We start from the raw sequence: 23,617 nt of genomic DNA, 5'->3' as shown, positions 1-23,617 counted from the left end.
TTTTTCAGCTCCAAGTCTGGAATGTATAGACAAACAAACAAACAAACAAAAAACCCAGCTCAGGGAACTCACTACCATTTTGTTCTTTTAGCTTAGCCAGTCTCCCACCTCCTTTTCACCTATCAGAGTCTTCCAGTGTTTGTTTTATAGCTAGTACCCAGGTTTTTAGTTGTATTCAGCAAAAGGAATGGGGGAAAGTGCATCTGTTTCATCTTTCTGGAAGTAGAAGTCACTGGAAATGACATTATTAATCTATATAGGCACCTATAAACTGCAATGCAGAACTCTCTGGGAATAGCTGGATTGGGGATTGGGGGGGGCTGGAGCTGAAGCTTAAGTGGAGGCTCCCTGACTCCAGATCTGGGCCTTGGAACCCACACATTCAGGCATGTGTGCAGAGCACAAAATTTAACAACTTAAATGAAGTGGACCAATTTGTCAAGATTCATAAACTACCAAAACTCACTGCAGGTGAAATAGAGTATTCTACAATATTAAAGAAGTTGAATTCATAGTTTAAAAGCTCCTGAAATAAGAATGATCAGGTCCAGACAGTATTACTGGTAAATGTTACTAAATAATTAAAGAAGAAATAACACCAATTCTATGCAATCTCTTCTACAAAGTAGAAATGGAGGAAACACTTGCCAACTCATTTTATGAGGCCAGAATTGCCCTAATCCAAAACCAGATAAGAATAAACAAGACCAATATAGATGCAAAAACCTATGAGGAAATAAAGTCCAGCAATATATAAAAAGAATGTTACACCACAACCAAGTAAGATTTATCTCAGGAATGCAAGGTTCATTCATATTAAAAAATCAATTACTAAGAAAAATAATTATTGTAATATGCCATATTAGCCTGAAAAAGAGAAAGTACATGATCATGTCAGTTGATCCAGAATAGCACTTGACAAAATTCAGCATGTATTCATAATAAAAACTCTCAGCAAACTAGGACTAGAAAGGAACTTATTCAACCCAATGTAGAGCATCTAAAAAATTCTATAGTTAACATGCTTAATGATAAAAGGCTAAGTGCTTTTCCCCCAACACTGGGAACAAAGCAAGGATGTTTACTCTAACCACTCCTATTTATCATCATTGAGGGAAGTCCTACCCGATATAGTGAGTCAAGAGAAAGAAATTGCATACAGTTTGGGGGAAAAAAGAGAGGTAAAACTATCCTTACTCACAGACAACGTGATTGTTAGAAAATCCTAAGGATTCTACCAAACAAAGCAACCTTCCTAGAACTAATAGAGTTTAGGAAAATCATGGGATACAAGATCAACACATAGCATCAATTTTTTGTCTATATACTAGCATTAAACAGTTGGAAACTGAAATTTTAAAAATGCTACTTACAAGAGAATTTTTAAAAGGCACAAATCTAACAAAACATGTGTAGTATCCAAATGCTAAAAAATTATAAAATTGGTAAAAAAAAAAAAGGAAGTCTAAATATAGAGGAACACTGTGTTTGTGGACTGCTAGACTAATAGTACAGATGTCAGCTGTCTTCAAATTCTTCTACAGATTTAGTGTAATTCCAATCTGAATTCCAGCAGGACATTTTTGTGGATATAAATATACCTGTCCTAATATATAAATATAAATATATACCTGTCCTAAAAATTATGTGAAATGCAAAGAAACTAAAATAACAAAAACAATTTGAAACAGAAGAAAGAGGAATCAGATCACTACCTGATTTGAAGACTGTGTGGTATTAGCAAAGGGAGAGATGATAGGTCTTTGGAACAGAAGAGACTCCAGAAATCGACTCATAAAAATATGGGTTGGGCTCTCACTCAGCGGAGTGTGCTTTTCCCTCTCCCTCTGCCCCTGACCCCAGACTCGTGCTCTCTTTCTCATGTTCTATCAAATAAATAAAATCTTTATAGCAATCCACTTACATCAATGGATAGATCACTGGGGCAGAAAGTCAACAAAGAAACAGTGTCTTTGAATGGCACATTAGATTAAATGGACTTAACATATACAGGGAACATTCCACCCAAAAACAAAGAATATACATTCTTTGTATATACATACACAGTGCAAATGGAACATTCTCCAGGATAGATCACATTAGGTCACAAAATAAGCCTCAACAGATTTAGGAAAACTGTAATCATATCAAGCATCTTTTCCAACCACAATGGTATAAAACTAGAAATCAATTACAACCAAAAAAGAAAAAAAAAAAAAGGAAAAACACAAACATGTGGAGGCTAAACAACAAGCTATTAAATAATCAATAAATTAACAAGGATATCAAAGAGAAAATTAAAAAATACATGGAGACAAAATGAAAACACAATGATTCAGTCTATGAAGTGCAGTAAAAGCAGTTGTAAGAAGAAAGTTTATAGTAATACAGATCTAGAAACAAGAATAGTCTCAAACAATCTGGGGCGCTTGGGTGGCTCAGTGGGTTAAAGCCTCTGCCTTCAGCTCAGGTCATGATCTCAGGGTCCTGGGATCAAGCCCCACATCGGGCTCTCTGCTCTGCAGGGAGCCTGCTTCCTCCTCTCTCTCTGCCTGCCTCTCTGCCTACTTGCGATCTCTGTCTGTCAAATAAATAAATAAAATCTTAAAAAAAAAAAACTCAAACAATCTAATCTTACACCTAAATTAACTAGGAAAAGAACAAATGAAGACCTAAGTTAGTGGAAGTTAGGAGATAATAAAGATCAGAGCAGAAATAAAATCGATAAACCATTAGCTAGCCTCATCAAGAAAAAAACAGAGAAGATATAAATAAAATCAGAAATGAAAGAGAAGTAACAGTTGACACCACAGAAATTGATTAAATACAATTAATTAGAAGAGACTACTATGAACAGTTATATGCCAACAAAATGGGCATCCTATAAGAAGCAGATAAATTCCTGGAAACATACAATCTTCCAAAAATGAGTCAGGAAGAATGATTACTGGTAATGAAATGACTCAATAATAATAAAAAATTCTCAACAAACAAGAGTCTAGAATTAGATGGCTTCTTAATTCTACCAAACATTTAAAGAAGAGTTATTAACTATTCCCAAGAATAAAAGAGGAAGGAAAGCTTTCAAATTCTTCCTACAAAACCACCATTATGCTGAAATTAAAATGAGATAGACAGTACAAAACAAGAAAACTGCAGGCCAATATCCCTGATGAACATAGATGGCAAAAATCCTCAACACCACATTCAACAGTACAATAAAGGGTCATCAACCACAATCAAGTGGGCTTTATTTTGGGGACATTAGGATGGTTCAATATCTGTAAAATCAATCAATGGGTATACCACATTAACAAAATGAAGGATAAAAATAATATGATTATCTCAACAGATGCAGAAATAGCATTTGACACAATTCAACTTCTGTTCATGATAATAACTCTCAACAATATGGGTATAGTGGGGACATACAAACAAACAAATATGTCACCTATAGACTCTTAAAAGAATGGCTAAAGGAATTTCCCTAAACAGAAAGAGGAACCTTAAGAAATCAGGAAGAAAGAATGAACATAGTAAGAAAATATATAGTTAAATACAATTGACTTTTCTTTGCTTCTTGAATTTTCTAAATTATGTTTAATTTAAAACTTTTAAATTAAAAATTTTAACACTGTGATGTCATTCTAAATTTATGTAGAAGAATTATTGAAGACAATTATAAATGAAGGAGTTAAAGCGATTTAAATTAAGGGAGATAAAGTTTCTATACTTCATTCAAACGGATAAAATGAGGACACTAGTAAAATACATGCATTTATACAAATATGTATATATTTATATAATGTAATACCTAGACCAATCACTAAAAGAGCTAGGGGTCCCTGGGTGGTTTAGTCATTAAGCGTTTGCCTTTGGCTCAGGTCATGATTCCAGGGTCCTGGGATCAGGCCCCACATTGGGTTTCCTGCTTGGCAGTGGGAAGTCTGCTTCACCCTCTCCCACTCCCCCTGCTTGTGTTCTCTCTCTTGCTGTGTCTCTGTTACATAAATAAATAAATAAATAAATAAATAAAATCTATTAAAAAAATAAAATAAAAGAGCTATACAAAAAGGTATACCCAGAAACACTATAGATGAATCAAACTGGAATTCTAAAAATGTTAAATTAACCTAAAGGAATGAAAAACAAAGAACATAAAACAATAAATTAAATGGCACACTTAAGTCATAACATGAATTATTACAAAGGCAAAGACTATAGAGTGGATTAAAAACAAGAACCACTTAAGTGCCAACTAGAAGAAATTCACTTCAAATATAATGATATAAGCAAGCTAAAAACAAAACAAAAAAATAAAAAATATGTAATATGCAAACATTAATCACATGAAAGCAGGACCAGCTATATTACTATCAGATGAAGCAGAACAAAGAAAATTACCAAAGACAGAGAGGGTCATTATATAATGATAAAAGGGTAAATCCATCAAGAAGAAGTAGAAATCTTAAATGTGTATGCAGCAAACAATGGAGCTGCTGACTATGTAAGACAAAAGCTGACAGAAATGAAAGGAGCAGTAAACAAATCCACAATTCTAGCTGGAGCTTCAACACCCCTCTCCCAACTACTGATAGAACAACTAGACAGAAAGTCAGCCAGAATACAGAGGAATTCAACAACACCAACAAGCAACAGGATCTAAGAGACATTTATAGAACATTCCACCCCAAAACAGGAGAATACACATTCTTTCCCAACGTTCTCCAACAGTAAAAGAAACAATATCCTAAGCCACAAAACAAATCTCAACAAATTTGTAAGAAATTAAATAATACAGTGTGTTCTGTAACCACAATGGAATCAAACTAGAAATAAGAATAGAGTAACAGGAAAATTTCCAAACACTTGGAAACTAAATAACACATTTCTTAAATAATTCATGTGTCAAAGAAGAGGCTCAAAGGAAATTGAAAAATGCTTTGAGCTGAATTAACATGAAAACACAATATATCACAATTTGTGGGACACAGGTAAAGCAGTACTGAGAGGGAAATTTATAGCACTAAAAAACATACATTAAAAAGGAGGAAAAGTCTCAAATCAATGATGGATGCTACCACTTCAAGAACCAAAATAAATCCAAAAAGCAAAACAAACACAAATAAGCAAAAGGAAGTATATAATAAAGAGCATAAATCAATAGAGAAAATCAATGAAACACATATCTTGTTAATATTAAGCCCTAATATAACAACCACATTTTCTAGTTTTGTATGTTAATAATTAATATATTTTAGGGGCGCCTGGGTGGCTCAGTGGGTTAAGCCACTGCCTTCGGCTCGGGTCATGATCTCAGGGTCCTGGGATCAAGCCCCGCATCGGCTCTTTGCTCAGCAGGGAGCCTGCTTCCTCCTCTCTCTCTCTGCCTGCCTCTCGGCCTGCTTGTGATCTCTCTCTGTCAAATAAACAAATAAATAAATAAATAATCTTAAAAAAAATAATAATATATTTTATATTCTTTGAAAAGATCAGTAAAAGCAACAGACCTCTAGCAAGACTGACAAAGGAAAAAGTAGGCACAAATTACTAATGTCAAGAATGAAACAGGAGATATATCACTAAAGAATATAGAAATCAAACCTTATCATAAAATCCTACAAGCAACTGAGCATTCAGGATTGATTCAGCAGTGAAACACAATAGATAATAACATATACTTCTGGTTGGCCATAATGAGTTTTTTTGTTGTTGTTGTTTCCATTCCTCATCATAGAACTGATATTTACAGTGGAGAATAATTTGTTAAGTTTGATCAGCAGCCAATTACAGTGCTATTATTTGATCCACATTAACCTTCCATAGTCATTTTTAAGCTTTATTATATTTGCTGCAGTACATTTCTTAAACGGTGGTATTTGATCAGTTTTCCTATAACACTGATGTTCAACATTATAGCTGCTAATAACTACTTGTGGCTACTGAGCATCTGAAATATGCCTAGTCTGAATTAAGATGTATCATAAATGTGAACTATACACCCAATTTAGTAAAATCAGTAGTTTTTAAGAAAGAATGTAAAATACCTTAATCTCTTTATATTTATTTAATTTTGAAGTGATAACATTTTGAATATACTGGGTTAAATAAGATAGATTATAAAAATCAATTTCATCATTCTTTTTACTTTTAAAAAATGTAGCTATTAAAAATTTTTTTTATTTAACTAAAGCTTTTTTTTTTTTAACGTTCAGTTACTAGAACATATTTCTATTGGATGACTCTAGAGGTTGAACCAAGGCTCTAAATTAACAACTTCAAATAAGCCCCAGCAGTAAGTATCTTTTTGATAACTATAAAGCTGGGTGATTATAACTTCATGAACAGATCACAAATACATTTATTTTTTAGCTTTTGAATAAAAGAAAGTATTCTCAGTTGGGTCTCTACTGACCTTTGATTTGCTGAAAAGCATTCAGTGGGCAGAAACTGAGTGCTCTAAGGAGGTGCAAGATTAATTTACTAAGACATTATTTTGATACAGAACTTTCTACTTTCGTGCCTGAAATAATTTAGAAGGCAGCTGGAAAAGAGTCTCCAAATTCAGGGAAATGGAATGTTACATACATAAACTGAAAAAAAAAAATCTGGCTCATATTTTTGTTTATGACATGCCTCAACATCTCTTTTGCTTCTGCCAGATCATTTTCTTTGTGCCAAATGCAAGAAGTTTCCAGTGAAGGGAGGCATGTTTTTGAAAAGCTCAGGCTTGTTCTGCCTGATACATTAACTTACAAAAAGCAGGAGGGAAATTTCCCTCTGGTATAGTGTTGAAAATATCTCTCATGAAACTTAAGGAGAGTGCTTTTATGTGTTCAAGATGTCTCTGCATCTCTCCCTGTCCTCCCTGCATCCTGCTCCAGGGTTTGGGTGGCAATCTTGAAAAGAGAAAAGTATAGGAAGAAATTGATGCCATGAGTTACTCTTTAGCCCCTACTCAGAGCAGCATGGAGTTGTATCCATGGTCCCAAAAGTTGATACCTTATTTTCCTTCCTCCCACAGTGTCCATCCAACAGCTGAACTCCTTGCCCTTGCCATATACTAAAGGGGTTCCCCACAAATTATCCCTAGGTGTGCGCCAAAAATAGGTTGTATTTTTCCATAAGAACAGTGTTATAACTAAATCACAGATATGCTGAATAATATTTCACAAAAAGAACACAGTCCATAGGAATTTAAGGTAAAAAATATACTGTCAAATTTTAAAAGATGCTCACAAATATACAAGGGGACCAATGTACTAAAATGTAGATGTCCAGCAAACACAAATACAATTTTATCAGCCTATATTTGACCTAACACTAAAATGTTAGCAATCCTAAATACTGAATATTTAAGAATAATTTTTCTTGCCTTCTTAAAAGGAGGGCTTTTGGGAGATGATTTGAATATCCCACTTATAAAGTTTCCCAAGGAAGTCAGAATGACTGCTTCTTTTCCCTCTTGATAAATATTCTCTAATTTTGATTATATTGGGCACATGTAACTTTATTGTTTATTGTGCTTTGTAAAGAACAGACTCCATAGTATATAACTTATAGATGGGAATTCAAAAAATCATGAACATCCCACCAAATATTGGTCCCATTTCTACTTACATTTCTCTAGTAACAGGGAACTCACTTCCTACAGAAGCAGGCCTTCCATTTTTTAGATCTCTCTCCTCTCACTGAGTTGTAGGTTATTTTCCTATATTTCCTCACTTATTACTAATTCCCTTCAGAAAGCCAAAGAACAAGGCAAATCCTTCTTCTTTATGCCAGCCCTCTCAGATCCACAGAGAATGCTAATGTACCAGGTTCTCTAGAGAACAAGAGTATGAGAAAGTTGAAGGAACTGTCCATATTCTTTGAGCTGTGCTGAAGCACGCTGGGAATTATTTAATCTTTCACAAAGTTAAAGATCTCTCATTAGACTATATTAAGTACAGAAAAATATACTTTGTGGAAAAAAAGCATCTTATTTACATAGAGGAAATCTCCCTGAGATCAATAATGCTGTTTTGTTACAAGGTCAGTGAGTGCATGGGGCTATAGTAAATTCAAATAAATAATCATCCTTACATGTGAAAACAGTTTCTTCTTAAAGGCCACCCTCTGTGTTGCTCGTTCACACATAATCTGCAAAGCACGTTCTGCCACCCCTACTGTTCTCATACAGTGATGGATTCTGCCTGGTCCAAGGCGGCCTTGGGCAATTTCAAATCCCCTACCTTCACCTGTAAGAAAGAAAGGAGAACATGAAAGTGGCCACAGCCCTTATTTTGTTATTTACACAAATCTTGAGAAAATGATGAACTGCCCCCTTAATGAGAATTGTGGCATTCTGGTAGGAAAAAAGTCAGCTCTGTAATAATGTTCATGATTTATGGAACTTTTGATTTCCATGTTTTTTAAACTACCACTGTTAAACATTTTAATCCAATTCAGGAACTGTCTCTTGAGTACCAACTATCCATGTATTTTTTAAGTGCCGCAGGGGTTACAAAGATAAGACACAGTCCCTACACTAGGAGTTCAGAATCCAGAAGTAGGGGTAAGGATGCTAGGAATATGGGTTATGGAGGAGAACAAAGAAAGGCATAGGAGAAAGAGATTGTCTCCTGAGGGCCTGGCAGGCAGCAGGGGCTTGTTGAGTGGATGGAGTGAAGAACACAAAACCATTCTGAAAGAAGTGCCATTTGAGATGTTCTCTGAAGGTTGGGTAGGATTTTAGTAAGCAAGAGGATGAGGTCATTCCAGCCATTCAATATGCAAAGTTATTTATACTTCTCATGGGTTTATATATAAGACTTGAATTCAGAAAGAACATTAAAGTTTTCTTAGAACAAGTGGAGACCTGAAAGTCATGTTTTAGGAAAAAGTATGTTGCTCTGAATTGTACATTTTTTGTACTTAGCTATGTTTTCAATTGATGTGATATATAAAACCAAATCAAACACTTAAATATTATTCCATGTAAAAAAAAAATCCACCATGAAAAATGTTGCCTTATAAATGGATTAGGAGGGAAAAGTATCTAAATCAAAAGTATATTTCTTATCTTTTCCAGATTCAGACCTGAAAATACTTTAGTACACAATACTGGAAAATCATTTCTCCAACTTATCTCACCTAGTATTAAATTGGTGGCAGGAACTCTTACTTGATTAAAATGAATCTCAAAATGTCCTCCATGGAGATGATCTATAAAATAGAAAATATAATTTTAAAGAGCAAAATGAGTTGACCAAAAAAATTTCATATATAATTAATAATTACTCAAAGAAATTACTTAGAAGTAGGACTTAAGAGCCTTATATGTCAGATATTCCTAGGTAGACCTCAAGCTCTGAACCCTTAGCACTCCATACCCTAGAAAACTCATCAACTGTTCCACTTAGAAGAGATTTTAGAAATCATTTGATCTAGACTTTCAAATTCATTTTCTGAAGTTGCAGAGTTACTAAAATGGGAGGTGGCTTCACAGACCCAATCAGATTATCTTACTATTATTTTATTACTGCTTTTTCTTTGAGACTTCTAATATATGGGTTTCCATAGAAAATTTTGCTTGGAAAGAGAAAAAGGTTCCAATGGTTCAAAAATTAAAAGTAAGTAATGTAATTCAAGTTTCTTATTTTATCATTGTGTAAATCAATGCCTGAAGAGGCAAAGAGCCTCCTACAAGGGACAGAGCAGGCTCAGTATTCAAAAACAAAGCAGTGACTGGATTTGAGGTATGTTTACTCCCAGTTCAGGCTTGTTCCCTATGTTTGCCTCTTGGAAATGCTGGCACTTGATGGAGACTGGGAACATTTCTGTCTTTACATCAAACCGCCTACCCCTCCTCCTGCTCCCCACCCACCCTTCATCAAGTTCTGGAGATAATCTCATGCAAATTCCACACCCTTTTCCTGTCAGAATAGACATTAATAATTGATCTTCTCCACAATTGTTTCTTTTGGCCTTGGGCATGGGAGTTGGAGAGGTGCTGGTGAATCTGTCTCACCGAAAATTCAAGTATAGGTTCTGCAATAGAGGTGATTTCCAGGCAATTTAAACTATAAATCCATTTTGGGGGTCTTCAGGCCATTGCTCTGCAAACCAACAAATCCCCATGCACAATTTCCTCTAGTGAGCTTGTTCATCACCGTCTTGAAAATTATGCTTAGTCTGCGGGTATATTCTACAGCTGCATCCTCTGGGAGGTGATGTCAAATGTTCTCCAAAACTCCAAGTCTTACATCTGGTATTGAACATTTTTATTAGCCATATTCAACTACAAAGACAAAGCCAGGGTCACCACAGAAGATCATATGGATCAGGTTCAATAAACTTTTCCATAGCATTTACCTGCTGATTTGCTGTAATTTAGTTATTTATTTGTAGTTATTGCTACTCTCTCCTTCCCCTAGCATGTAAACTCCATGAGGGCACAGATCCTAGCCTATTGTGTTCACTGATGTATTCCAAGCACCTAGAACAATGGTCAGCCCTCAATAAGTACTTGCTGAGTGAATGACCTGAGCAGCAAGGGAACAATGAACAATGAGCCTGAGGTAGGTAGCAGGAAACAAAAGTATCCTTGCTTTTTAGAAATTCCACCCAAAGAACAGAAGGAAGGAAAGTTTTGCATTCAAATCAGTCAAAATTCATTGCTTACTAATAGTTTTTGTAGTTTGATTGGTTAAAAAAGCTAAACTTGAAGACAAAAGTGAATTTTATTGGGGTGCCTGGGTGACTCAGTTGGTTAAGCATCCATGTCTTGATTTTTGGCTGGGGTCATGGTCTCAGGGTCATGATCTCAAGCCCCGCACTGGGTTATGCACTGGGCCTGGAGCCTATTTAAGATTCTCTCTCTCTCCCTTTGTCCCTCACCTGCATTCTTGTTCTCTCTCTCCCCCCCAAAAAAGTGAATTTTATTATGGATTACTTAGATTTAATTTTTCTAAGTCTGTTTCATTATAGCATTCTCCAGGATGACAGAAGCATCAGTCTTAGTTGCTGTTCCTTGAATACAATCTACCCTTTCCAAAAAGGAAACAAAATGAAGTCCAATGTTGCACCAGTTCTCTTTCTTTGCTTTATTCTGAGTTCCACCAGCATTTATATGAAGATCGTCATCAGCACTAAAGGTCTTCTAAGAATACATTTCCTACATTATAATGCTATCTGTTCCCTTAAGTGTTAACTGCATATTTCAGTTGTCCTGCTTGCTAATGCATGCTCATATTGGTTGAGTACTTACCCATGTAGCCAAACACTGACAAAGGCCTTATTATTTCTACTCCAGGTGTGTTGATAGGGACAAGAACCATGCTGTGTTGTTTGTATCTAGTTAAAGAAAAACAGATGTTAGGAAAAGTGTGCTAAGTGGAAAAATAAAACAGATCCTAGGTGGAGTTGCAATTGTCATTTTTGTTGTTATTATGTAATCATGTAAGCAATGATGTCTGGAATGGGAATTGTGTAAAAGACATACATCAAGCAGAGTTGGATGTTGGCTGTGATCTGGAACAGTATCAATGATTTGAAAATAAGTTAGTTATTTGAGGATTCTTGTTGCTCAGCAATGGAAACTGGGAACTGATACACAATATCAAATTTTGCAAGACTATCAACTTTGATCTACATATCTAATCACTTAATTACTTATAGACAGTTCTGAAAATTTTAATGTATTTTATAATCTGATCCAAACAGTTCTGAGGATTCAGCAACACTTTATTTTTATTTTTTAAAGATTTTTATTTATTTATTTAACAGACAGAGATCACAAGTAGGCAGAGAGGCAGGCAGAGGAGGAAGCAGGCTCCCCACAAAGCAGAGAGCCGACGCGGGGCTCAATCCCAGGACTCTGAGATCATGACCCGAGCCGAAAGCAGAGGCTTTAACCCACTGAGCCACCCAGGCACCCCTCAGCAACACTTTTTAATGCAGGAAATTCCACAGTGAAGAACATACAGCAACACTTCCTGAAATGCTTCTTAAATATTATCTTAAAGTGAAATAACTGTGAAACACAAATGTGACATTAATCTCACATTTTATATTACGATTTGTAAGTCCAAATGGTGTATTTAAAAAAAAAAATTATTTTAGAGTCGGTGGGAGAGACAGAGGTAGGAGGGGCTGAAGGAGAGAATCTTAAGCAGGCTCCATGCCCAGTGCAGAGCCTGACACAGGGCTCAGTCTCACAACCTTGAGATCATGACCTGAGGGGAAATCAAGAGTTGGAAACTTAACTGAGCCACCCAGGTGCCCTGACCAAATGGCAAATTTTAAGTAAATTATGTGGATAGAAAGCGCAATTCTTATTCCCAAATAGATCTCTCAATCACAATTATTTTATTACCTGGTTGCAGAGGCATTTTTTGTTCTTCCCAAAACAATTGCAATTGTGCACTTTGGATTTCCAGCTCCTAAAGCAAGGGGGAAAATAAGCAGAATACAACACAAAAAGAAATTTTTAGTCTGACATTTCACCCTTAAAGTTCTAATCCTTCCAAGTTTATCTTGCAAAAAAATAGGAAGAAAACCCTTAATTCATTTAAAAATGCTTATGTGCAAAACTGTCCAGGCAAAGCCAAGAGTGGACACCATCAATAAGAGCTGCAAAAATAACCAGAAACTGAAGCCATGAAACAGCTGCAACCCTTAAGACAAAATGACGGCTCTCTCATTCATACTATTTCGGCATGTTAGAAAGGTTGTGAAATTCTTCTAGCGTATTTCCTCCTGTTTAGATCTCCTATTTTCTGACATATGACCAACAAAGTATTAAATCTCATATGGTATTAACTATCCAGCCAGTGGCTGAGAAAGACCTCATTTCCTTTATCATGGAGTTGGGTGAAGGTGAGTTGGTCTGAGGATCTCAGTACCTATCCTGACTATACTATTTGGTCAAGACATACTAAAGAGCAGCTGAGGATGATTTACCTGGAGTTGTCTACATATATAAGGCTCTGACTCTACCATCAATAAGCCTAGGTTCTCATTTTTTTATTTATTAAAGGTCAGGAATTTGAAATCTAAAGTTCTTTCCATTTTAATGCAAACTTTTATTTTATCACAGTTCACATCTCAATGGCAATTTCCCAAAGGGGCCTTCTTATAAAAACTACATTTCTTTTTCACCAGTTAAGTCTAAGCTCTGTCCCTCAGGGAAACTATCATTTAATTGGCTTTCTAATTACAAGGCTACACACCACAGGATCAGACTAAGTTAAACACATCTGTACAAAATCTTTAAACAAATTATCAGATTCTTTTTTTTTACTTTTTATAAAAAATGGTTTTAAGAGATTTGAAATCATTTGACCATTCAATAAGAAATATTGGGAATTATTTCAAATACAGCAATGCCCCTTATCCACAAGGGATATATGTTCTAAGATCACCAATGGATGCTTGAGATTGCAATTGGACCAAATCCTATGTATACTGCTTTTTTCCCATACATACACATATGTGATAAAGGTTAATTTTTAACTTAGACATAGAGATTAACAACAACTAATAAAATAGAACAATTATAAAATATACTGTAATAAAAGGTTGTGAATGTTGCTGATTAGGCAAGAAACAGAGACCATGGCAAACAGAGATAAAGAAACGGAGGATAAAAGTCAAGAGTAAAGGTAGAGAGAAGGGGTTTACTTTAAACCCCAGGATTCACAAATGAAATTTTAAAATTCCTTATAGTTGAATCTCTGGCTCCATAGAAGAAGCAAATGAAACAGAATTACAGTCATAACTGTACTCTTATTGTGTTTTTGGTGTATCTGAGGAGATACTAAACTAAATAAACAGAAAACTATACAGTAGAAATTAATCTAGAATTTGCTAGAGCTCAGAATGGAAACCAAATTGGTAGCTTTCTTATTTATTTATTTAGCACACATGTGACAAGGGGGAGGGGCAGAGGAAGAGGGAGAGTGAAAAAAATTCCAAGCAGGCATCATATTGAGTGAGGAGCCCTACTTGAAGCTTGATCCCACAACCCTTAGATCATGACCTGAGCCGAAATCAAGAGTCGGACATTCAACCAACTGAACAACCCACGCTCCCCTTGAGAGTTTTTCTAAAACCAACTTGGAGAGATTCATGAATGCAGAAATTTGTTTGTCCCCCATTACTCCTGAGATTCCATTGAAATAAATATATAGGTCTGTTCAGGTTTTCTATTTCTTCTTGGTTCAGTTTTGGTAGTTTATATGTCTCTAGGAATGCATCCATTTCTTCCAGATTGTCAAATTTGCTGGCGTATTAGTTACTCATAGTATGTTCTTATAATTGTTTGTATTTCTTTGGTGTTTGTTGTGATCTCTCCTCTTTTATTCATGATGTTATTAATCTGGGTCCTTTTTCTTTTCTTTTTGATAAGTCTGGCCAGGGGCTTTATCAATCTTATTAATTGTTTCAAAGAACCAGCTCCTAGTTTCGTTGATCTGTTCTACTGTTCTTTTGGTCCCTATTTCATTGATTTCTGCTCTGATCTTTATTATTTCTCTTCTGCTGGGTTTAGGCTTTATTTTCTCTTCTTTCTCCAGCTCCTTTAGGTGTAGGGTTAGGTTGTGTACTTGAGACCTTTCTTGTTTCTTGAGAAAGGCTTGTATTGCTATATACTTTCCTCTCAGGACTGCCTCTGTTATATCCCAAAGATTTTGAACAATTGTGTTTTCATTGTCATTTGTTTCCATGAATTTTTAAAAATTCTTCTTTAATTTTCTGGTTGCCTTATTCATTCCTTAGTAGGATGCTCTTTAGCCTCCATGTATTTGAGTTCTTTCCAACTTTCCTCTTGGGGCTGAGTTCTAAAGCATTGTCATCTGAAAATATGCAGGGAGTGATCCCAATCTTTTGGTACCGGTTGAGACCTGAAATGTGATCCAGGATGTGATCTATTCTGGAGAATGTACCATGTGCACTACAGAAGAATGTGTACTCTGTTGCTTTGGGATGTAATGTTCTGAATATATCTGTGATGTCCATCTGGTTCAGTGTGTCATTTAAAGCCTTTATTTGTTGATCTTTTGCTTAGATGATCTGTCCATTTCAGTGAGGGAGGTGTGAAAGTCCCTTACTATTATTCTATTATTGTTGATGTGTTTCATTGATTTTGTTATTAATTGGTTTATATAATTGGCTGTTCCCATATTAGGGGCATAGATATTTACAATTGTTAGACCTTCTTATTGGACAGACCCTTAAAGTATGATATAGTGTCCTTTTTCATCTCTTATTTAATCTTTGGCTTATAATCTAATTTGTCAAAGGATTGCCACTCCAACTTTCTTTTGATGTCCATTAGCATGGTAAATTGTTTTCCACCCCCTCATGTTAAATCTGGAGGTGTCTTTGGGTCTAAAATGAGTTTCTTGCAGACAGTATATCGATGGGTCTTATTTTTTTATCCATTCTGATATCCTTTGTCTTCTGATTGGCATTTGGCCCATTTACACTCAGGGTAACTACTGAAAGATATATATTTAGTGCCATTGTATTGCCTGTAAGGTAACTATTTCTTTTTTTTTTTTTTTTTCCCAATTTATTTATTTCCAGAAAAACAGTATTCATTATTTTTTCACCACACCCAGTGCTCCATGCAAGCTGTGCCCTCTATAATACCCACCACCTGGCACCCCAACCTCCCACCCCCCCCGCCACTTCAAACCCCTCAGACTGTTTCTCAGAGTCCATAGTCTCTCATGGTTCATCTCCCCCTCCAATTTACCCAAAAGCACATACCCTCCCCAATGTCCATAACCCTACCCCCCTTCTCCCAACCCCCCTCCCCCCAGAAACCCACAGTTTGTTTCGTGAGATTAAGAGTCACTTATGGTTGGTCTCCCTCCCTATCCCATCTTGTTTCATGGATTCTTCTCCTACCCACTTAAGCCCCCATGTTGCATCACCACTCCCTCATATCAGGGAGATCATATGATAGTTGTCTTTCTCCGCTTGACTTATTTCGCTAAGCATGATACGCTCTAGTTCCATCCATGTTGTCGCAAATGGCAAGATTTCGTTTCTTTTGATGGCTGCATAGTATTCCATTGTGTATATATACCACATCTTCTTGATCCATTCATCTGTTGATGGACATCTAGGTTCTTTCCATAGTTTGGCTATTGTGGACATTGCTGCTATAAACATTCGGGTGCACGTGCCCCTTTGGATCACTACGTTTGTATCTTTAGGGTAAATTCCCAGTAGTGCAATTGCTGGGTCATAGGGCAGTTCTATTTTCAACATTTTGAGGTACCTCCATGCTGTTTTCCAGAGTGGTTGCACCAGCTTGCATTCCCACCAACAGTGTAGGAGGGTTCCCCTTTCTCCGCATCCTCGCCAGCATCTGTCATTTCCTGACCTGTTGATTTTAGCCATTCTGACTGGTGTGAGGTGATATCTCATTGTGGTTTTGATTTGTATTTCCCTGATGCCGAGTGATATGGAGCACTTTTTCATGTGTCTGTTGGCCATCTGGATGTCTTCTTTGCAGAAACGTCTGTTCATGTCCTCTGCCCATTTCTTGATTGGATTATTAGTTCTTTGGGTGTTGAGTTTGTTAAGTTCTTTATAGATTTTGGACACTAGTCCTTTATCTGATATGTCGTTTGCAAATATCTTCTCCCATTCTGTCAGTTGTCTTTTGGTTTTGTTAACTGTTTCCTTTGCTGTGCAAAAGCTTTTGATTTTGATGAAATCCCAAAAGTTCATTTTTGCCTTTGCTTCCCTTGCCTTTGGCGATGTTCCTAGGAAGATGTTGCTGCGGCTGAGGTCGAAGAGGTTGCTGCCTGTGTTCTCCTCAAGGATTTTGATGGATTCCTTTCTCACATTGAGATCCTTAATCCATTTTGAATCTATTTTTGTGTGTGGTGTAAGGAAATGGTCCAATTTCATTTTTCTGCACGTGGCTGTCCAATTTTCCCAACACCATTTATTGAAGAGGCTGTCTTTTTTCCATTGGACATTCTTTCCTGCTTTGTCGAAGATTAGTTGACCATAGAGTTGAGGGTCTATTTCTGGGCTCTCTATTCTGTTCCATTGGTCTATGTGTCTGTTTTTGTGCCAGTACCATGCTGTCTTGATGATGACAGCTTTGTAATAAAGCTTGAAGTCCGGAATTGTGATGCCACCAACTTTGGCTTTCTTTTTCAATATCCCTTTGGCTATTCGAGGTCTTTTCTGGTTCCATATAAATTTTAAAATTATTTGTTCCATTTCTTTGAAAAAGATGGATGGTACTTTGATAGGAATTGCATTAAATGTGTAGATTGCTTTAGGTAGCATAGACATTTTCACAATATTTATTCTTCCAATCCATGAGCATGGAACATTTTTCCATTTTTTTGTGTCTTCCTCAATTTCTTTCATGAGTACTTTATAGTTTTCTGAGTATAGATTCTTAGCCTCTTTGGTTAGGTTTATTCCTAGGTATCTTATGGTTTGGGGTGCAATTGTAAATGGGATTGACTCCTTAATTTCTCTTTCTTCTGTCTTGTTGTTTGTGTAGAGAAATGCAACTGATTTCTGTGCATTGATCTTATATCCTGACACTTTACTGAATTCCTGTATAAGTTCTAGCAGTTTTGGAGTGGAGTCTTTTGGGTTTTCCACATAGAGTATCATATCATCTGCGAAGAGTGATAATTTGACTTCTTCTTTGCCAATTTGGATTCCTTTAATTTCCTTTTGTTGTCTGATTGCTGAGGCTAGGACTTCTAGTACTATGTTGAATAGCAGTGGTGATAATGGACATCCCTGCCGTGTTCCTGACCGTAGTGGAAAAGCTTTCAGTTTTTCTCCATTGAGAATGATATTTGCAGTGGGTTTTTCATAGATGGCTTTGATGATATTGAGGTATGTGCCCTCTAACCCTACACTTTGAAGGGTTTTGATCAGGAAGGGATGCTGTACTTTGTCAAATGCTTTTTCAGCATCTATTGAGAGTATCATATGGTTCTTGTTCTTTCTTTTATTGATGTGTTGTATCACATTGACTGATTTGCGGATGTTGAACCAACCTTGCAGCCCTGGGATAAATCCCACTTGGTCGTGGTGAATAATCCTTTTAATGTACTGTTGAATCCTATTGGCTAGTATTTTGGTGAGAATTTTTGCATCTGTGTTCATCAAGGATATTGGTCTATAGCTCTCTTTTTTGATGGGATCCTTGTCTGGTTTTGGGATCAAGGTGATGCTGGCCTCATAAAATGAGTTTGGGAGTTTTCCTTCCATTTCTATTTTTTGGAACAGTTTCAGGAGAATAGGAATTAGTTCTTCTTTAAATGTTTGGTAGAATTCCACCGGGAAGCCATCTGGCCCTGGGCTTTTGTTTGTTTGGAGATTTTTAATGACTGTTTCAATCTCCTTACTGGTTATGGGTCTGTTCAGGCTTTCTATTTCTTCCTGGTTCAATTTTGGTAGTTTATATGTTTCTAGGAATGCATCCATTTCTTCCAGATTGTCAAATTTGTTGGCGTAGAGTTGCTCATAGTATGTTCTTATAATAGTTTGTATTTCTTTGGTGTTAGTTGTGATCTCTCCTCTTTCATTCATGATTTTATTTATTTGGGTCCTTTCTCTTTTCTTTTTGATAAGTCTGGCCAAGGGCTTATCAATTTTATTAATTCTTTCAAAGAACCAGCTCCTAGTTTGGTTGATTTGTTCTATTGTTTTTTTGGTTTCTATTTCATTGATTTCTGCTCTGATCTTTATGATTTCTCTTCTCCTGCTGGGCTTAGGGTTTCTTTCTTGTTCTTTCTCCAGCTCCTTTAGGTGTAGGGTTAGGTTGTGTACCTGAGACCTTTCTTGTTTCTTGAGAAAAGCTTGTACCGCTATATATTTTCCTCTCAGGACTGCCTTTGTTGTGTCCCACAGATTTTGAACCGTTGTATTTTCATTATCATTTGTTTCCATGATTTTTTTCAATTCTTCTTTAATTTCCCGGTTGACCCATTCATTCTTTAGAAGGATGCTGTTTAGTCTCCATGTATTTATGTTCTTTCCAAACTTCCTCTTGTGGTTGAGTTCTAGCTTCAGAGCATTGTGGTCTGAAAATATGCAGGGAATGATCCCAATCTTTTGATACCGGTTGAGTCCTGATTTAGGACCAAGGATGTGATCTATTCTGGAGAATGTTCCATGTGCACTAGAGAAGAATGTGTATTCTGTTGCTTTGGGATGAAATGTTCTGAATATATCTGTGATGTCCATCTCATCCAGTGTATCATTTAAGGCCTTTATTTCCCTGTTGATCTTTTGCTTGGATGATCTGTCCATTTCAGTGAGGGGAGTGTTAAAGTCCCCTACTATTATTGTATTATTGTTGATGTGTTTCTTTGATTTTGTTATTAATTGGTTTATATAGTTTGCTGCGCCCACGTTGGGGGCATAGATATTTAAAATTGTTAGATCTTCTTGTTGGACAGACCCTTTGAGTATGATATAGTGTCCTTCCTCATCTCTTATTATAGTCTTTGGCTTAAAATCTAATTGATCTGATATAAGGATTGCCACTCCTGCTTTTTTCTGATGTCCATTAGCATGGTAAATTCTTTTCCACCCCCTCATTTTAAGTCTGGAGGTGTCTTCGGGTTTAAAATGAGTTTCTTGGAGGCAACATATAGATGGGTTTTGTTTTTTTATCCATTCTGATACCCTGTGTCTTTTGATTGGGGCATTTAGCCCATTAACATTCAGGGTAACTATTGAGAGATATGATTTTAGTGCCATTGTATTGCCTGTAAGGTGACTGTTACTGTATATTGTCTCTGTTCCTTTCTGATCTACCATTTGTAGGCTCTCTCTTTGCTTAGAGGACCCCTTTCAGTATTTCCTGTAGAGCTGGTTTGGTATTTGCAAATTCTTTCAGTTTTTGTTTGTCCTGGAAGCTTTTAATCTCTCCTTCTATTTTCAATGATAGCCTAGCTGGATATAGTATTCTTGGCTGCATGTTTTTCTTGTTTAGTGCTCTGAAAATATCATGCCAGCTCTTTCTGGCCTGCCAGGTCTCTGTGGATAAGTCAGCTGCCAATCTAATACTTTTACCATTGTATGTTACAGACTTCTTTTCCCGGGCTGCTTTCAGGATTTTCTCTTTGTCACTAAGGTTTGTAAATTTTACTATTAGGTGACGGGGTGTGGGCCTATTCTTATTGATTTTGAGGGGCGTTCTCTGAACCTCCTGAATTTTGATGCTCGTTCCCTTTGCCATATTGGGGAAATTCTCCCCAATAATTCTCTCCAGTATACCTTCTGCTCCCCTCTCTCTTTCTTCTTCTTCTGGAATCCCAATTATTCTAATGTTGTTTCGTCTTATGGTGTCACTTATCTCTCGAATTCTCCCCTCATGGTCCAGTAGCTGTTTGTCCCTCTTTTGCTCAGCTTCTTTATTCTCTGTCATTTGGTCTTCTATATCGCTAATTCTTTCTTCTGCCTCATTTATCCTAGCAGTGAGAGCCTCCATTTTTGATTGAACTTCATTAATAGCTTTTTTTATTTCAACTTGGTTAGATTTTAGTTCTTTTATTTCTCCAGAGAGGGCTTTTATATCTCTGGAGAGGGTTTCTCTAATGTCTTCCATGCCTTTTTCAAGCCCGGCTATAACCTTGAGAATTGTCATTTTGAACTCTAGATCTGACATATTACCAATGTCTGTATTGATTAGGTCCCTAGCCTTCGGTACTGCCTCTTGTTCTTTTTTTTGTTGTGAATTTTTCCGCCTTGTCATTTTGTCCAGCTAAGAGTATATGAAGGAGCAAGTAAAATACTAAAAGGGTGGCAACAATCCCAGGAAAATATGCTTTAACCAAATCAGAAGAGATCCCAAATCGTGAGGGGGGATTTCTCCCTCCCCCCTCACGATTGGGTGAGGGATCTCCTCTGATTGGGATCTCCTTTGATTGGGATCTCCCAATCTCTTCTGATTTGGGGATAAAAAGAGGTTCAAAAAGAAAGAAAGAAAAAAAAGAAAAAAAGAATTAAAAAAAAAGAGATTGAATTAAAAATTCAATCAAGAATTTAAAAAAGAATTAAGAAAAAAAAGATTGAAGAGATTAGGATCTCTTCTGATTTGGGGATAAAAAAAGGTTCAAAAATAAAGAAAGAAAAAAAGAAAAAAAAAGAATTAAAAAAAAGAAAATGAATAAAGAAAAGTATAAAAAAGAAAAATATATATATATTAGATAGTCTAGTTAAAAAACGTTAAAAAAGAAAAGGGTAAAAGTTTTAAAAAATTTTAGCAGAAGAAGAGAAAAAAAATGAAAAAGAAAAAAATTAAATTAACTGCAAGACTAAAAAATCACAGGGAGAAATCCATGAGTTCCGTGGTTTATTTTCTCCTCCTCTGGAATTCTGCTGCTCTCCTTGGTATTGAAACTGCACTCCTTGGTAGGTGAACTTGGTCTTGCCTGGATTTCTTGTTGATCTTCTGGGGGAGGGGCCTGGTGTAGTGATTCTCAAGTGTCTTTGCCCCAGGCGGAATTACACCGCCCTTACCAGGGGCCGGGCTGAGTGATCTGCTCGGCTTTGCTTTCAGGAGCTTTTGTTCCCTGAGCGCTTTCCGTAGAGTTCCGGAGGACGGGAATACAAATGGCGGCCTCCTGGTCTCCGGCCCGGAGGAGCCAAGAGCCCGGGGCCCCACTCCCCAGTGCGCCCTCAGAGAACAGCTCCCAGTAACTCGCGTCTGTCTGACCTCCGGCCGCTCTCCGAGCTCACCGAGCCTGCGACCGGTTCAAGGCAACTCTGAGCTGCGAGCTTACTGTCGGCTCTGTCTCTGCAGCCGGCTTTCCCGTTCCAATATCCGCAAGCTCTGCGACACTCAGACACCCCCGATCCTTCTGTGACCCCGCGGGACCTGAGGTCACGCCAACCCCGCGTGGGCTTCGCCCCGGTTTAGCCTCCGGAGCGATGTCCCTCAGCGGAACAGACTTTTAAAAGTCCCGATTTTGTGCTCCGTTGCTCCGCCGCTTGCCGGGAGCCGGCCCCTCCCCCCGGGGTCTATCTTCCCGTCGCTTTGGATTCACTTCTCCGCCAGTCCTACCTTTCAGAAAGTGGTTGTTTTTCTGTTTCTAGAATTGCTGTTCTTCTTCTCTTCGATCTGCCGATGGATTTGCAGGTGTTTGCAATCTTTAGATAAGCTCTCTAGCTGATCTCCTGCTAGCTGAGGTAGTCTCAGCCTGCTACTTCTCCGCCATCTTGACTCCTCAAGGTAACTATTTCTGTATATTGTCTCAGTTCCTTTCTGGTCTGTTACTTTTAGGCTCTCTCTATAACCAGTAAGGAGACTGAAGCAGTCAACAAAAATCTCCCAACAAACAAGAGCCCAGGGCCAGACGGCTTCTCAGGGGGATTCTACCAAACATTTAAAGAAGAATTAACACCTATTCTCCTATACTGTTCCAAAAAATTGAAATGGAAGGAAAACTTCCAAACTCATTTTATGAGGCCAGCATTACCTTGATCCCAAAAGCAGACAAAGACCCCATCAGAAAGAAGAATTACAGACCAATATCCCTGATGAACATGGATGCAAAAATTCTCACCAAAATACTAGCCAATAGTATCCAACAGTACATTAAGAGGATTATACAACACGACCAAGTGTGATTTATTCCAGAGCTGCAAGGTTAGTTCAACATCCACAAATCAATGTGGTACAATACATTAGTAAAAGAAAGAATAAGAACTATATGATTCTCTCAATAGATGCTGAAAAAGCACCTAATAAATTACAATATCCTTTCTTGATCAAAACTCTTCAAAGTGTTTTGAAGGGAGAGGGTTTTGAAGGGAAAGGGATAGAGGGTCCATATCTCAATATCATAAAAGCCATCTATGAAAAACACACAGTGAATATCATTCCTAATGGGGAAAAACTGAGAGCTCTTTCCCTAAGTCAGGAAAACACAAGGGATGTCCACTATCACCACTGCTGTTCAACAGAGTACTAGAAGTCCTAGCCTTAGCAATTGGACAACAAAAAGAAATAAAAGGCATCCAGGGGCGCCTGGGTGGCTCAGTGGGTTAAAGCCTCTGCCTTCGGCTCAGGTCATGATCCCAGGGTCCTGGGATCGAGCCCCGCATCGGGCTCTCTGCTCCGTGGAGAGCCTGCTTCCTCCTGTCTCTCTGTCTGCCTCTCTGCCTACTTGTCATCTCTGTCTATGGGTCCTGGGATCGAGCCCCGCATCGGGCTCTCTGCTCCGTGGAGAGCCTGCTTCCTCCTGTCTCTCTGCCTGCCTCTCTGCCTACTTGTCATCTCTGTCTATCAAATAAATAAATAAAATCTTAAAAAAAAAAGAAAAGAAAAGAAATAAAAGACATCCAAATTGGCAAAGAAGTCAAACTCTCACTCTTTGCAGATGATACTATACTTTATGTGGAAAATCCAAAAGACTCTACTCCAAAACTGCTAGAACGCAAACAGGAATTCAGTAAAGTGTCAGGATATAAAATTAATTCACAGAAATCAGTTGCATTTCTATTCACCAACATAAGACAGAAGACAGAGAAATTAAGGAGTCAATCCCATTTCAAATTGCACCCAAAACCATAAGATACATAGGCAAAATAACCAAGGAGGCAAAGAATCTATACTCAAAAAACT

General features: G+C 37.2%; 1 protein-coding gene across 4 annotated transcripts in view; it reads right to left on the bottom strand.

Moving 5' to 3' along the window:
* The window catches only part of ACAD11 (acyl-CoA dehydrogenase family member 11), a 103,704-nt gene that overhangs the window by 9,248 nt on the left and 70,839 nt on the right, over window positions 1–23,617 (bottom strand). For all 4 annotated transcript variants that reach the window (XR_006385040.1, XR_006385039.1, XM_044252362.1 and 1 more), the window contains exons 14-17: window positions 12,359–12,425; window positions 11,252–11,337; window positions 9,136–9,207; window positions 8,086–8,240 (exon numbers count right to left, since the gene is read on the bottom strand). Coding sequence is in view for 2 of the 4 variants with exons in the window: in XM_044252362.1 (XP_044108297.1) it covers window positions 8,086–8,240; window positions 9,136–9,207; window positions 11,252–11,337; window positions 12,359–12,425 (380 nt within the window). In the remaining 2 variants the exon portion in view is untranslated. The remainder of the gene's footprint in view (window positions 1–8,085; window positions 8,241–9,135; window positions 9,208–11,251; window positions 11,338–12,358; window positions 12,426–23,617) is intronic.

This window comes from Neovison vison, chromosome 6 (assembly GCF_020171115.1).
Source record: "Neovison vison isolate M4711 chromosome 6, ASM_NN_V1, whole genome shotgun sequence".
Lineage (NCBI taxonomy): Eukaryota > Metazoa > Chordata > Mammalia > Carnivora > Mustelidae > Neogale > Neogale vison.
The sequence above is the reverse complement of the archived record's forward strand: the minus strand, read 5'-3'. Positions and strand labels throughout refer to the sequence as shown.